Below are 15,704 nucleotides of genomic sequence, written 5' to 3'. Positions count from 1 at the left end.
ATTACAGTCATTAAAATAGTGTTCTTGATGAATCAGCCTTACACACCTTAATTCATGCTCTCCTAATATCGTGTTGATTATTGGATTGTGGTATAGCTGGTATCTCGGCATTGAATTTAAGATAATAAAAATGCTACTGTTCAACATTGGGTGGTGCCTGTAGTAGATAAAATAGCAACTTCGTTGTTTACATTACCATGGGCTTCCTGTTTTTTTTAGGATTCAGTTTAAATGATCAGTACCTGGCCCATTAAGTCATATTATAGAAACATGAAGGCAGATAAAGGCCAAGTGGCCCCTCTAGTCTTCCCGTCCACAGCATCCACTATGGACTCCTTTTACGAAGGTGCGCTAGCGTTTTTAGCCGGATTAGCGCGCGCAATAGCCGAAAAAGTACCGCCTGCTCAAAAGGAGGCGGTAGCATTTTAGCGCACGCTATTCCGCGCATTAAGGCCCTAACGCGCATTCGTAAAAGGAGCCTTTTGTCTTCCTCTCCCTAATAGATCCCATGTGCCTGTCCTACATTTTCATATGTCCTAATATTTGGCTTCTATGGACATACCTTATATATCGGGCAGATTCTTACGATATTTGCCTGAACACAGGAAGGTAATCTCTTCTTGATATTATTCACTGAGGAAATTAACAGTTGTCTTTTTTTGGGCTGAACACACACACTCGCACACACACACACTCACACACACTCACACTCACGTTCAGGGATTGCATAAGTACACTGTATTATACTTCATCTGAATAGCTGTCTATGAATTGTATAATATGCTAAATACCTTTTATTGTTCTGGACTGAGGTCCGGATTCTCTATAGGGGTGCCAATGTCGGCAGCTGCCAATCGATTATCAATCGAACAACGGCACTCTATAGAGAATCGTGCCGCCATCAAAGGTGCCATAAATGTAGTCCAGGGTTTTCCAGGCCTACATTTCTGGTTCCTATCTTTGTTATGAATTGAGCCTATGTTGGCACTTTACAGCGCCCATAGTGGCATTAATTAAGCACCGTAAAGTGCCTATCTAAGTGCGATTCTGGAACCTTTTATGTTGGCGCTTTAATTGTTTTCTTTTTTGCTGTTTTAAATGGCATTTCTTGATTAACTTAGGCACCGGTAGGATGCCTACGTTTTGGCACTGTTTATAGACTATCTCCTTGAGTGATTAGTTCTGTTCTTTTTCTTATGTTTCCTTATATTGTTTTATTATATAAACCACTGGGATCTGCAAAGCTACAGCATGTTTAAAGAAAGCTTAACATAAATATAGATGGAAATTGCATTTAAACAAAACAGTGGGCCTTTGCTGGTGGTGAAAGCCCAAATGAAAGATAATATTTAACAAGAGACTTTGGTACGGGAAAACAAATGGCAAAGTAAAGTCAAACCTAATGACCTGATTTATTGCCATTTTATTTACTATGGCCATTATTATTTTGAGATTTCATTTCCCAGTCATTCTTGGAAAGCCTCAATTTTGCTGTTCTAGTCAGGATCAAAAATGTGAATATTTTGGGGACAATTTTGAATACCTCTCCCCCCCCCTCCTGGAACTGCAACCACATTTTCAGGGCTGGCACTGGCTTTGTAGCAGGGGCAAAACCCTTAACTTAAACTCAGAGCAGTGAACATAACATAAGAAATGCCTGCACCGGATCAGACCATGGGTCCATCTAGTCCGGCGATCCGCACACACGGAGGCCCAGCCAGGTCTACCCTGGCGAATACCTTAGTTACTCAATGTGTCTTTCAAGAAGATATGCATCCAACTTTCCCTTAAATCCTGGAATGGTGGTTTCCTCCACAACCTCTTCCGGGAGAGCGTTCCAGGCATTCACCACTCGCTGTGTGAAGCAGAACTTTCTGGCATTTGTCCTGGCCCTGTCTCCCCACAGCTTCAGTCCATGACCTCTTGTCCGAATTCAAAATAGAACTAATCCCTGTTCTTTGAAATGAAAAAAGGCAATGAACAAGCTTGTTTACTTTTAAAATGAACTAAAAAAACTTCAGATCTCTTTAGTTTGTGTTTAATTTTTAGTGAATAGTATTTGTAAATAACATACTTAAAAATTTTTTTAAAACCCTTAAGAACAAAATGTGTGGGAAACATCTTCAAAACTATGGGCTCCTTTTACTAAGGTGCCCTACGTTTATAGCACACGCAGGAAATTACCGCGCGCTATGCGGAAAAACTAACGACAGCTCAATGCTGGCGTTAAGGTCTAGCGTGCGCAGCAATGTAGCGTGCGCTATTCCGCACGTTAAAAGCCCTAATGCAGCTTAGTAAAAGAAGCCCTCTGGGGAGAAATTATCAAGGTATCTGTTATTTAAGCACAGGGTCTCACTGTGTAAAATGGTACACTACTAAAATAACCCAAAGTATGATGAATTAACCTGACTTAACAGTAACTCCCTCCCCCCTTAATAAAGAGCGTCATGCACATCTATACTATGCAGGTACATGATTTTCAGCTTATTTTACTCCAGAAGATCCCTCATTGCCCAGCTAAAATTTAAAGGGCCATTTTTACAAAGTCACGCTAAAAAGTGGGCTGCACTGTTATTAGGGTGCGAGACACCAGAGCGCTGACAACCCAGCGCTGACGATTCGGCGCAAGAAAGAAGCGTGCCGCGGGAAAAACTAATTTTTAAAGAGCTCTGACGGGGGGGGGAGGGGTGGACTTTAATGCATAGTATTCGCACTGCTTCTGGGGAGAGGGGGGTTGGAACCCTCCATTATAGAGAAAATTGAACTTTTTCCGATTTTTTTTCAGGAAAAGTTCCGTTATCTCTATAATGTGGGGGGGTTGCACACACCCCCAGCAGCATGAACACTATACACCCCCCGTCTGAGCTCTTTAAAAATTAGTTTTTCCGCGGTGCGCTTCATTCTTGCGCCGAATTGTCAGCGCTGGGTTGTCGGCGCGCTGGTGTCTCGCGCGCGATTATCCCATCACCGCTTTTAGCATGTGGGTTTTTTGCTGGCAGAAGCCACTTTTTAGCGTGACTCTGATATAACTGTAGTCTGTAGTCTGTTTATTCCCATGCTTGTAATTTCAAAATTAGCATGTGACTATTGTTGCATGAGCTCTTACTGCCTCTATTTCATAGATGGTAATTCGGCACTAATCGATCAGCACGTGCCAATCCTCATGCGCTAGTACAGGGCACACTTAGTCTCGCCTCAAACACGGCCCTAGCACTAAAACATACAAAATGAGGGTTTTTTTAGCATTTGGTTGATAAGTGCTGAGCCCAAAATTAGCACAGGGTGCATGAGCGCACCCAGTGGCCACAGGTTCTAAGTAGCCGTAAGCGTGTGCCAGTGCTTACAACCACTTGGTGAAAGGGCCCTTAAATTTGTTCTCTTTATTTTTGACACGTTCCACTTTAAACTACTGTATATATCAAAATAATGGTCAGACTTTACGATTTAGTTGAAAATGCTGTCAGAATTAAAAGCCTCCTCAACTATGTGTCAGTTTATAACTTCTTCTTAAAATCATGAAATCAAATAAAGCCAGGCTGGAAGGGATGTTTGTAACAGGACTGTAGAGTCGGGACACCAAATCTTTGGGCTCCTTTTACTAAAGTGTGCTAGCGTTTTTAGCGCACGCACAAAATTGGCACGTGCTAGCTGAAAAATCACAAAGGAGGCGGTAGCGTCTGTCGTGCACGGCAATTTAACACGTGCTATTCCGCGTGTTAAGGCCCTAACGCACTTTTAATAAAATGAGCCCTTTGTCTCTGACCCCGACTCCTCTATTTTTCTGTTTTCCCAAATCTGATTCCAGCGCCAACTCTGACTCTTGCCAAAAATAGGCTTAAAAATTTTTGTTCTGTTCTAAAGAACCTGTAAATATAGCTTTAAATCCAGGACAAAGATATGGATAAGTGTATATCTAAGTATAAATTGATATATTTACCGCATATTTCAATGTTGTAAGATTTTATTTTGAAGCTGGAGTCAGACTTGGTACATTTTTATTGATGCCGACTCCACAGCCCTGGTATGCCTGATTAAGATATTTGTTCAGTTTTAGAAATATTGAAAGATTTGTGTAATCATTGCTCTGTTTTTGTTTGTTTAATTATAGCTGCTGGCTCCGGGTAGATAATTATTTTATTTGGAGTTTCATTGGACCTGTCGCTTTCATAATTCTGGTAAGAATAGACTCGTATTTTTACTTTTTTTTTTCTTTTTGAGAATGACCTGTTCTAGTTGTGAAATTTAATATCCAAATATAAGCCACTTCAGCCATGGTCACAGAGATTTAGCTGAGCAAAAATACAAGGCTGTATTTTGTAGTTCTAGGTAGAGATTTTGTAAAATATAATTTTATTGAACACGTTATTTTTAACTATTTCCCAGCCTTAATACATAAAAATCCATAGTTGTGGGCTTATAATAGCAGCAACATTAGGAAGCTGTAAAACTTTACAATTCTTTTTCAACAACATTTCAAGTTAAACTCTAACCTATAATGAAGGCTAAGACCCTCTTGAATAACAGAAGCCACATCCTTCTGCAATTAAGCACTCAAATGTTTATCTAAAGCAGTGGTTCCCAAACCTGTCTTGGGGGACCCCCAGCCAGTCGGGTTTTCAAGGTATCCCTAATGAATATGCATGAGAGAGATTTGCATATAATGGAAGTGACAGGTATGCAAATCTCTCTCATGCATATTCATTAGGGATATCTGGAAAACCTGACTGGCTGGGGGTCCCCCAGGACAGGTTTGGGAACCACTGATCTAAAGCATTTATTATTTGAGGGAAGAAAGAACCCTCAAAAACTTTAAATTAAAAAGTTATCTAAATAGGAACACCTTCAATTAATTTGCCTTCAAAATTAACATATCCATTCAAAGCAGGAAGCCCTGATCTAATAAATCTCCTATTGTTTTATCCCTTCTTTGTTCTCTTTCCTATACTAAATTGTAGTTCTTCCCCACATTCCCTCTTATCGAATGTATGTCTGTGATTCCCTAAAACGGTTTGTCTCCCCTATTTTAATTTTTGTTGTTCATCGCTTTGTAATCCTTGAAAAAACAATTTTATAAGCTTGAAAGTTGAAGAAACATCTTGGTGAGGAGTGGCCTTTTGTTGCCAACTCAGCTGCAGCAAGCAAAATAGTACCAGAAGGTTAAGGGATCAGTTCCTACACCGGGAGAGGATCAGATCACCTTTTAATAAGCACAGAATAAATATAGATAGGTAAGCTAGGTACCGAGAGCACATAAGAACATAAGAAATGCCTGCATCGGATCAGACCTGGGGTCCATCTAGTCCGGTGATCCGCACACGTGGAGGCTCAGCCAGGCTTACCCCGGTGAATACCTTAATCACTCGTATCCCTCAATGTGTCCTGCAAGAAGATGTGCTTCCAATTTTTCCTTAAATCCTAGAATGATAGTTTCCTCCACCACCTCTTCCGGGAGAGAGTTCCAGGCGTTCACCACTCGCTGTGTGAAGCAGAACTTTCTGATATTTGTCCTGGCCGTGTCCCCTCTCAGCTTCAGTCCATGACCTCTTGTCCGAGTCACATTTGACAATGTGAATAACGTTTCTTGCTCACCATCCTTTCCCCCTGCTGGTGAGTGAGCTTGCTCCATTTTGTCGATTCCTTTTAGTATTTTAAAAGTCTCTATCAGATCCCCACTCAGTCTTCTCTTCTCGAGGATGAATAATCCCAGTTTTCTGAGGTGATCTTTGTAGCTCAAGTTCTCCATACCTTATACTAGTTTCATAATGGCTAATAAATATAATGCAGAATGATTCTGTATCTTCTTCCTAGTAGGGATGGCTGTCTCTGCCCCTGCAGATGGCTATCAAGGGTCATTAAATCTAAGTAGATGTGGATTACATAACACACATGTGGTCATTTACAAGGCACTTTTTTCGAACTCATCTGCTGTGTGCATTTCACTTTCATAGAAGAGGTTATGAACTCGTAAATGTTACCTTTCAGGTCTCTCCCTCTCCATCTCTTCAGTTTTGTTATCTGTATTTTAAAATTAGTGTTAATTTTAGTCCCTAAATTATTTTTTATTGTAACTCGCTTAGAAATCCTGATAAGCGATTGTATCAAATTTTTAATAAAACTTGAAACTTGAAATATGTATGGGTGTGCATGTTTATATAGATTTATATAGATAGATATAGATGCATAGATGAACACACATACGCATACACACACATATGCACACACACGCGCATACACGCAGACACACACATACGCACACATAAGCATGCATACACAAATGTTATTGGTATTATTTTAAATAACAGCTCTCTGTTTATGCCTTTGGGAGTGCCAAAGAGTTTGTGTTCCCTAATATAAAGTTCAGACCTTTAGAATAGAGGTGAAGGACATCAACCATGTTTGATATGAGTCCACTATTATTTACCAGCCATGACATTATTATCCTCTAGCAAATCATTTAGACTGTGGAACGAAGAACCTTTTGGGAGCAGTATTCCCAACTTCAAAAAATGAAACAGCAGGTAGCAATCACACCACAGTTCCTGAGAGTAATTCTACTCTTGCAATTGCTTTGCCCTCTAATCGTCCCAGTAGAGAGTGAGACGTGTAATAGCTGAAAAAAGTATTTTGTGTTCAGTGTGACATAATGCATGCATAAGAGGTACTGGAGCATGCAGCTTTCATTTGGTAACATGTCAGAGTTTTAATAACCATGACTCTTCTGACTATCTGTTTTGGTTTGTGATTTTAAAGATGTTAGTTTCTTTCTTGCATGTTCTGTAGATCCATCCCCCAGCTCTCAGATCATCTTCAATTACAGCATAAAAGCAATACGCAAATTATTGTGTTAGGGGCCTAAGGTGCAATACAGTGCAGGAAGATGCTTTCTGCTCCATCGTTCTGTCTTTAGTCATCGGTGCCTGTGGGCACCAGGGTTATTGTATCCATGAAAAAAAAAAAAGCATGTAAGTAATAAATGGTCGGAAACCATTAGTATGCCTGAAATGCTTTAATGAAAGCTTAGATCATGACACGTCAGGAGCCTTTCTTATCATTTGGACAGCTCCATCTGCATCTTTTAATAATTGATTCTGTTCACTAGTATTTCAGCTCATGAACTCGTTTAGGAACCTTCTTTAGAGAGCACATCTCTAGCTGGTAGTTCCTTGGAGAAATAAGCTTCTGAATGGCGAACAGGAAAGATCTGCAACTCCAAGTGTAACTTTAGGGCTGTATCTGCCAGGTAGCAAAAGGCCAATAAAGGATCAGAACAAGTGCACTTCAGCTAGGTTGCTTTAGGGTGGTGCTCTCTTCTTATGTCGTCTTATCATATAAATATTCAGTAGTCCATCAATCGCTAATCATGCAGTACACATCCAAAATAGCGTTGTAATTAATGCTAGTGCTGTCAAGGACCTTCAGACTGCCGCCCGAGTAGCATAACTCGATGTGGTGCAAATCCTCGTTAATCCCAGCCTATCAAAAATATTCTTAATGTTTCAAAATTGTCATGTGATCTTAATATCTTATACAGGCATTATGCAGATATCATATAAAATTTTTTCTTTTGACTTAACTTGAACGTGGTTCATCCCCCTGCCGACGTGTTTCGCAATCCTTTATGCCAATGCCAGCAGCACAGGCTTTGTGAAATGAATTTTAAATGTACCAAATTACGTAGGGCTCCTTTTACTAAGGTGCGCTAGCGTTTTTAGCGCATGCTGCATTGTCTAAGTCACAAAAACCCACCTAAGGTGGCATGTCTGGGTATTCAGTCCATCACTTTGCAGACCCCTCCCATGTCCAACAGGGCTTGTTCTAGGCGTTTTGGACTTGGATGAAAAGTTGGACGAAAATGTGGTAAAAAGATGGACGATTTAGCGACTTGGACGATCAGATCGGCAGGACGTATAGTTAGATGATTTTCAAAAATGTCCTGGGCTGTTTTTTATTTTGGACGACTTACAACTTAGACGAAAACGGACTTAGACGTTCCTTTCGATTATGCCCCTCAGAGGCTCTTTTTATAGAAAGGATGAAATTCAATTAAAGCAAAACTTAAATGACCTCATAGATGGAATGAGCTTTGACGGCAGCTTCAGAGGAAGGAAAGCAAGACCAGTGCTAGTCAGACTTCTACAGTCTGGGTCCCATAAATAGCATAGACGAGGCTTGAGTGGGCTTTGACGGCAGTGGCAGTAGCTGAGATGTAGGATCGGTGCTGAGCAGAATTGGCAGGGGGGACGGACAGATTAAGTGTAGCAACTCTGGCCACCTTATTGGCCAGACTGGCTGGACTGTGCAGGTCAACATTTACTAGGTTGCTATGTAACATACTTGGTATTCCAGGATCAAGCTTAACAGTGCAGTCAAACTTTGTCAGATTAGACACTGCTGCTACTGTAGCTCTTGAAATCCGCTTCACTCCTGCCTGGACTAGTCTTCAGTCAGAAGCAGTGCATTTCATTGAGCAATACCTAGCGATAGGATCACAGAGTATTCAGCTCTGATATCATGTGAAAGGGATACTCCTCAGGATGGAAACATTTTTGTAAAGTGGTAAAGCAATCCTGAGCTGGAAAGTTACCAAAATGTGTGTACTAGTTCAGTCCTGTTTGCAGAGACACCAAGTTACCCGGTTTTAGGCTAGAGACTTTAGGGGGCCAGTTCTGGTTTTGAACTTCTATCCCAAAGCAGTAGTGCCTGATCCTGCCCATTGCAATCGGTGCTGCAAGTCCCATAATACACCAGGACTGGCCCTAAAATCTCCAGCCTGGACCTGGATAACCTGGCATCTCTTTGCTTACTTTGTAACAGGTGTTCTTTATAGTCCACAGGGTTAATGAAATGCACTGGCCACCTTAAAGAGTTGATCATGAAAATTTAGCTAACTGAAGGAGCAATGGAAATTGTTGTGCAGGAAGGGCAGTGCATTCTCAGATCTTTACACCAGTCCTGAATTCTGAAAGAGATGACCAGTCTTGGGGCCATTGAATGATGTCACTTGCTTGTATAGTTATTAATGCAGCTGCCTACTACTACCACTACTATTAATTATTTCTATAGCGCTGACGAACGCAGCGCTGCACAGAGTCACAAAGAGTAAGAAAATGATCCCTGCTCGAAAGAGCTTACAATCTAAACAGGCAAGACAGACAAACAGGATGTCATGGATACAGTTAAGAGGAATGGTTAATCAGCGGACTGGGTTAGAGGGCAGAGGGTAGTACAGGACAATGAAGCCTTTGTGACATCACGAGGTTGGCTCTTATTGGTAGAATGAGGCATTATGACATCACAATCTCAGCTCTGCTTCCCAAAGACAAATAGGATGCCATGGATACAATTACGGGGAATGGTTAATCTGCTGGCTAGGTTGGAGGGCAGAGGGGAGTACAGGGCAATCAAACCATTGTGATATCACTGATGAGGTTGGCTCTTAGGCATTGGTGGAATGAGGCATTATGACATCACAATCTCAGCTCTGCTTTCTAAAGACTGAAACTCTTCACACTATTACTACCACTACTATGAATTATTTCTATAGCGCTGTACAGTCACAAAAAAGACAGTCCCTACTCAAAAGAGCTTAAAATTTAAACAGCAAAGGCAGACAAACAGGATGTCATGGATACAGTTAAGGGAAACGGTTAATCAGCGGGCTGGGTTGGAAGGCAGAGGGGAGTACAAGACAATCAAGCCATTGTGACATCACTGATGGGGTTGTCTCTTATTGGTGGAAGGAGGCATTATGACATCACAACCTCAGCTCTGCTTCCCAAAGACAAACAGGATGCCATAGATACAGTTAAGGGGAACAGCTGGTTGGGGTGGAGGGCAGAGGATTGAAAGCTATATCAAAAAGGTGGGTTTTCAGTCTGCTTTTAAACAAAGGAAGAGACAAACTCGGGTAATTTATTCCAGGCATAGGGGGCAGCTAGATGAACGGAACAAAGTCTGGAATTGGCAGTGGAGGAGAAGGGTAACGTTAAGAGTGACTTATCTTAGGAACCGAGTTCTCTGGTTGGTGTGTAAGGAGAGAGAAGCGAGGAGAGATATTGAGGGGTAGCAGAATGAACACACTTGTAGGTCAGCAATAATATCTTCAACTGTATGCGATGGCAGATAGGGAGCCAGTGAAGTGACTTAAGGAGAGGGGTGACATGAGTGTAGCCTATGCCCACTTTAAGTATGAGGTAAGTGTGGCATAGTCACTTAATCCTCCGCTACCCCAGGTCCATTAGATAGATTCTGAGCCCACCGGGACAGATAGGGAAAAATGCCTGTATGTAAACTGCTTTGAGTGTGATTGTAAAAACGACAAAAAGGCGGTATACAAGTCCAAGTCCCTTTCCCCAATGCAGTATTTTTTTCATCTCTTGCATATTGTAAAAAAATGGCATAGCAGAAATGTCCGTTTATTTTAACATCGTGAAACTGTGGTTTATGTAAAGTAAGAACATAAGGAAACCCCTGACGCAGGATCCTCAGAGAAAGGCTAACACTACCCCCTCCCCTCCCCCCCCCCCCCCCCCCCCAAGTTACTGGACTAAGAAATAAGCCAAACAGTTCTTGCATTGATGACTCTTTATGCAGATTTGTTTTTATTACTTCTGATGGAACTAATTCTTTCCTTCTCAAATTTAACCCTTTAATTGGCAGACAGTAAAAATGGCTGCTTTATGTAACGATGTTGAACGAGAGCAACGGTGCCAAAGTAACGGTCATTTGGAGATGCAGATCTTCCATAAGAGCCATAGAAGGCACATGTTGCTTCTAAGCAACAATGCCAGATAAAGGGTTAATTATATTCGGCACTGTGCACAGTGCAGTTGTGGAAGTTAGACCTATTTACATATTTTATTAATTGTTATCACCATGGCCTATAAAAAGGCCTCTTGGAGCAGAGTAATTTACCAACCAGTCATGGTGTTGTGGATAATGTTCTCATTACTTAACCTGTACCATCAAGTGCTATAATTTTCTTCCTTGCATTTTGACAGCTGAATGTGATCTTCTTGGTGATCACTTTGTGCAAAATGGTGAAGCATTCAAACTCGCTGAAACCCGACTCGAGCAGGTTGGAAAACATTAAGTAAGTGGCATTTGTTCAAGTTTTTTTGGAGGGCTCTTTTCTGATTATTTTCTGATTGCCGAACTGATTGGGAACTAGTCTCCATTGGAAACACATGACTTTGTCTCCCAGTAACAGCAGATGTCAATTAGGAGTGCAAGCTGCCAGCTCTGCTTTTTTTGTCCTATTGTTAGCATGGTGTTGTGGGCGCTGGTCAGGCTTAGATCATTTTTTTGTTGAAAGGGTGCCAGGAAATTACTGCAGTGGCTTCAGAAAAAAATTCCAGAGCAATGTGGTAATTTAGCTTACATTTAAAATGCAGTTAAAAAAAAAAAAAAGATGTCCCCATCTAGGAGGTTGGCATGATTGTTTTGTTTGTTTTTGTTAAATGCCTTTTTGATTTATGGATTCCAAGCAGCTTCCACTTGTAAACCTGTTCTCCTAAGAGTGTTGACTCTATTACCATTGTTAACTTGTAGATTATCTGTTGTTTTCACACTGATTGAACAAATGTTTGCTTTAATCTAGCTGCAATATGAAAACCGCAGTATCCCTTTCAGAGAAATAGCAGTTTTTCTAATTTTTTTTTTTTTTTTAAACCCAAATTGGCAGCTGTAGCTTCGTGCTAACCCTTTATACGTGTTGAATGAGCAAAAATGAAATTTTGTAAGACTGTCCATGCTTAACAATGGGTTGGTGAAATGGAAATTTGGAAATGCTTGAAATATACATTTCAAGCCATGTGGCTTGTTGGTACCCATATAACTGTCTTGAATTTTTTTTTTTGCACGACATGATCTGGTTTTTTTTTTTTATTTTTTAGTAAAACTTGAAAGTTTTAGGCTCTTCCAACAGGGTCTGTCATTTGTTTTTGACACATGATGCAGTGTAAAAAAAAAAAAAAAAAAAAGTATGCAAACTGATACGGCAAAACCTAATTTGGCAAGGCGCACCCAGTCTGTGGCTTCAGTTTGCAAATCTGCACAGTTAGGATTGCAAACAAATGTGTGCGTGTCGGGTTTCCATTTTGCCTTCCCTTTTGTTCTCCCTTGAAAGAATAAGGAAAATACTAGGATTTCAACATCCCTGATGGATTTCTTAGGGATATTAAAGTTAGCACCGTATGTCCAGGCTTTTATAATTTACAAATTAGACTCTGTAGACAGATTAGCATCAGCTTCATTGCATGCTGCATGACAAGAGAGCGCTAATCTTCAGCTCCTCTCTTTTCTTCCTTTCCTTTCTGTCTCTTCACCCACACCAGTAATTACCGTGTTTGTGACGGCTACTATAATACGGACTTACCTGGGTAAGAGAGAACCCTCCATTAATAAATTTATCGCATGACTATCTGATCTTTATTACTTGACCAGTATTACAAATAGCCTTCCAATAACTAACTTGGAACTAATTTTCTAATCTTACACTTATTTTATATGGTTTGCAATTGTTTTTTCTGTATTTTCTGATTTTTTCAATAGTTTACATTAAAGTATGAAATTGCTTTCCCTCTCTTTCAGTTCTGTCTAATAATTTTGTTTCTCTTTTCTGCTTATAATGCTTTCTAGCTATGAAGATAATAAGCCATTTATCAAGTAAGATCATTAGTCAGATGTGAAATGTTCTAACTCAAATTCCCCTTCCGCCTCATTCTGTGCTATTTTCTAGAACTCCTTTCTCACATTCGCAAATGGCCTTTTTTTTGGTTTTATTTTTCTAATCCATGATTCCGTCATGCTTCTGCTAATTTCCTTACATTACACGGAACTTCTGTCTGGATTTTAGTGTAGCTATTAGACGATATGTAGTTCAGGGTCTTGACTGTGATCACTGCTTTTTGCATTTTTTAGTGGATGCATTATTTTGTATCATTCATGAACACCACCGATAAAATATAGGCATTGGCAAGTGATTACGCGAGGCCCTTTTACTAAAACACAGTAAAATATGGGGTAGGGGTGAATGCTCAATAAATGGTGCCCAAAATTAGATGTTGACATGATTTGCACTAGAGAGTGACATGGAGACAAATTTGTCCATGTCCCCGCAGGATCTCAGTTTTCCTATCCCATGCCTGTGAGTTTTCTCGCTGTCCCTGCCCCATTCCTGTAAGCTCTACCTTAACCGCACAAGCCTCGATTTTAAAGTGTTTGAGGCTTGTGCAGATGAGGACGGAGCTTAGGCATTGGTGGAATGAGGCATTATGACATCACAATCTGAGCTCTAGAATGTTGCTACTTAGGATTTTAAAGTGTTTGAGGCTTGTGCAGATGAGGACGGAGCTTTGGCATTGGTGGAATGAGGCATTATGACATCACAATCTGAGCTCTAGAATGTTGCTACTTAGGATTTTAAAGTGTTTGAGGCTTGTGCAGATGAGGACGGAGCTTAGGCATTGGTGGAATGAGGCATTATGACATCACAATCTGAGCTCTAGAATGTTGCTACTTAGGATTTTAAAGTGTTTGAGGCTTGTGCAGATGAGGACGGAGCTTAGGCATTGGTGGAATGAGGCATTATGACATCACAATCTGAGCTCTAGAATGTTGCTACTTAGGATTTTAAAGTGTTTGAGGCTTGTGCAGATGAGGACGGAGCTTAGGCATTGGTGGAATGAGGCATTATGACATCACAATCTGAGCTCTAGAATGTTGCTACTTAGGATTTTAAAGTGTTTGAGGCTTGTGCAGATGAGGACGGAGCTTAGGCATTGGTGGAATGAGGCATTATGACATCACAATCTGAGCTCTAGAATGTTGCTACTTAGGATTCTAAATTGTTTGAGGCTTGTGCAGATGAGGACAGAGCTTAGGCATTGGTGGAATGAGGCATTATGACATCACAATCTGAGCTCTAGAATGTTGCTACTTAGGATTTTAAAGTGTTTGAGGCTTGTGCAGATGAGGACGGAGCTTGCAGGAATGGGACAGGGACAGGAAAAGAACTCGTGGGGATGGAAAAAATTTTGTCTCCATGCTATTCTCTAATTTGCACTAAGCTAATATTGTATAGAAGACGCTCTGTGTGGAACAGCTTTTATAGAATACTAGCTTAGTGAACATTTCGGGCCAGATTCTATAAACAATGCCTAACTTGGTACAAAAGCAGCACCTAGGTCATGTCAATCAAAGTTAGGCATCGTTTGTAGACTCAAGTTTAGCGGCACCTGTATCGGCCCAGGTGCAGATAGGTGTGTACACCTTAGGCGCTGGTATATTATGCCAGGGTTTTTTTTTGCCTAACTTAATCTATGCCCATGCTCCACCTCCAACTCTGCCCCCTAGCTATGCCTGCTGGCCGGTAGATGCCTACATCGAAGTGGTAGGCGCCTACCGGGAAATTATTATTTTTTAATTGTTTTTTTTTTTATGGTGCTTTCAATTATCAGCAACAATTAAGCCAATTAAAAAAATTAAGTTAGGTACCTAGATCGGCTAGGCTCCTATTGTAGAATCAGGACCTTCATGCCTATCTTTGGGTGCAAGCATTTATGCCTGCCAAAGGCTGGCGTAAATACTCATGGCCAACCAATGGGAACATACAGTGGCCTCACCCCCACCCATTTAGAATTGCACGCTAAGAAATTTAGGCATGCGTGTTATAGAATAGGGCATAGGGCAGGTCTGCAAGTAAATCTCAATGATTGCCAATTAAGTGCTTTTATTACTATTAACTGTTAGCACCAATTTAGCCAATGCCTTTGTACATGGATATGTGATCCACAGCCTAACTTTCAGTGACCTATATAGAATCTGGGAGAGTTGGTGCATTTTAAAATGGGACTTTTATCCCTGTGCTAAGACCATATTTAAGGTGCCAGGATTTAAAGGAATTTTTTTTTTTTTTTTTGCAGGTCCCATGCTAATTTTTCCATTAGCACAGAGGACTTGTGAAAAAATGAAGGAGCAATTTCCACCTCCTGTTTAGGAGGCAATAAGATGCTCCTCCATTAACCCTTCATTATAGCAGAAATAGAGCAGACCAGTGTAAAAAGTCTATAATCCAAACTCCTAAGGACTACATCAGGGGCTAAACAAAAACCAGTAGGTGCAATCCCAGTGCGTCACCTATCTGATTTTTTTTTTTTTAAAGCCGCTTTCTGTGCTGTCATTACTCCAGGGATTACACCTTGCTGGTTTTAATCCAGCTCCTGATGCAGCCCTTAGGAGGGTGAAACGTGATCAGGCCAGGCTTTTAGAGCGTTTTTATTCTTCTTAACTAATTTTTGGTGAATAAATTCGGATTATAGACTTTTTACACTGGTCTGCTCAATTTCTGCTTTTCTGGATTTTTGCAGGTTATTTGCCTATTTGTTTTCTTTAATTCTGTGTTATACAGTTAGCGTGCTAATGTGGACGTGCTACCTAGATAATGCTTCCATGCCTATTCTCCCCATAAAATGCCCCGTCCTGAAAAAATTGCAAAAAAGAAAATGAAATAGCACACAATTATCATGCTCTGACAAGCAAATTACTTTAAAAAGCTTTAACATGTTTTATGACTATCATTTTTCCCATGTTAAGTGAACATTAGCACTTAACACATTTTTAGTAAAAGGGCCCCTAAATGGTTTATCTGGCAGAAAAGAAGTCATGTGTGTATTTGGGCTTGTAGTATACTTTTAAAATTGTAT

At 40.6% G+C, this 15,704-nt stretch overlaps 1 protein-coding gene across 15 annotated transcripts in view; it reads left to right on the top strand.

The window, feature by feature from the left end:
* The window catches only part of ADGRL2 (adhesion G protein-coupled receptor L2), a 419,013-nt gene that overhangs the window by 379,527 nt on the left and 23,782 nt on the right, over positions 1-15,704 (top strand). For all 15 annotated transcript variants that reach the window (XM_033915829.1, XM_033915831.1, XM_033915827.1 and 12 more), the window contains 2 exons: positions 4,109-4,175; positions 11,001-11,092. In XM_033915829.1, coding sequence (XP_033771720.1) covers positions 4,109-4,175; positions 11,001-11,092 — 159 coding nt within the window. The remainder of the gene's footprint in view (positions 1-4,108; positions 4,176-11,000; positions 11,093-15,704) is intronic.

This window comes from Geotrypetes seraphini, chromosome 12 (genome assembly GCF_902459505.1).
Source record: "Geotrypetes seraphini chromosome 12, aGeoSer1.1, whole genome shotgun sequence".
NCBI classification, from domain to species: domain Eukaryota; kingdom Metazoa; phylum Chordata; class Amphibia; order Gymnophiona; family Dermophiidae; genus Geotrypetes; species Geotrypetes seraphini.
This window is presented reverse-complemented; position numbering and strand designations above follow the sequence as displayed.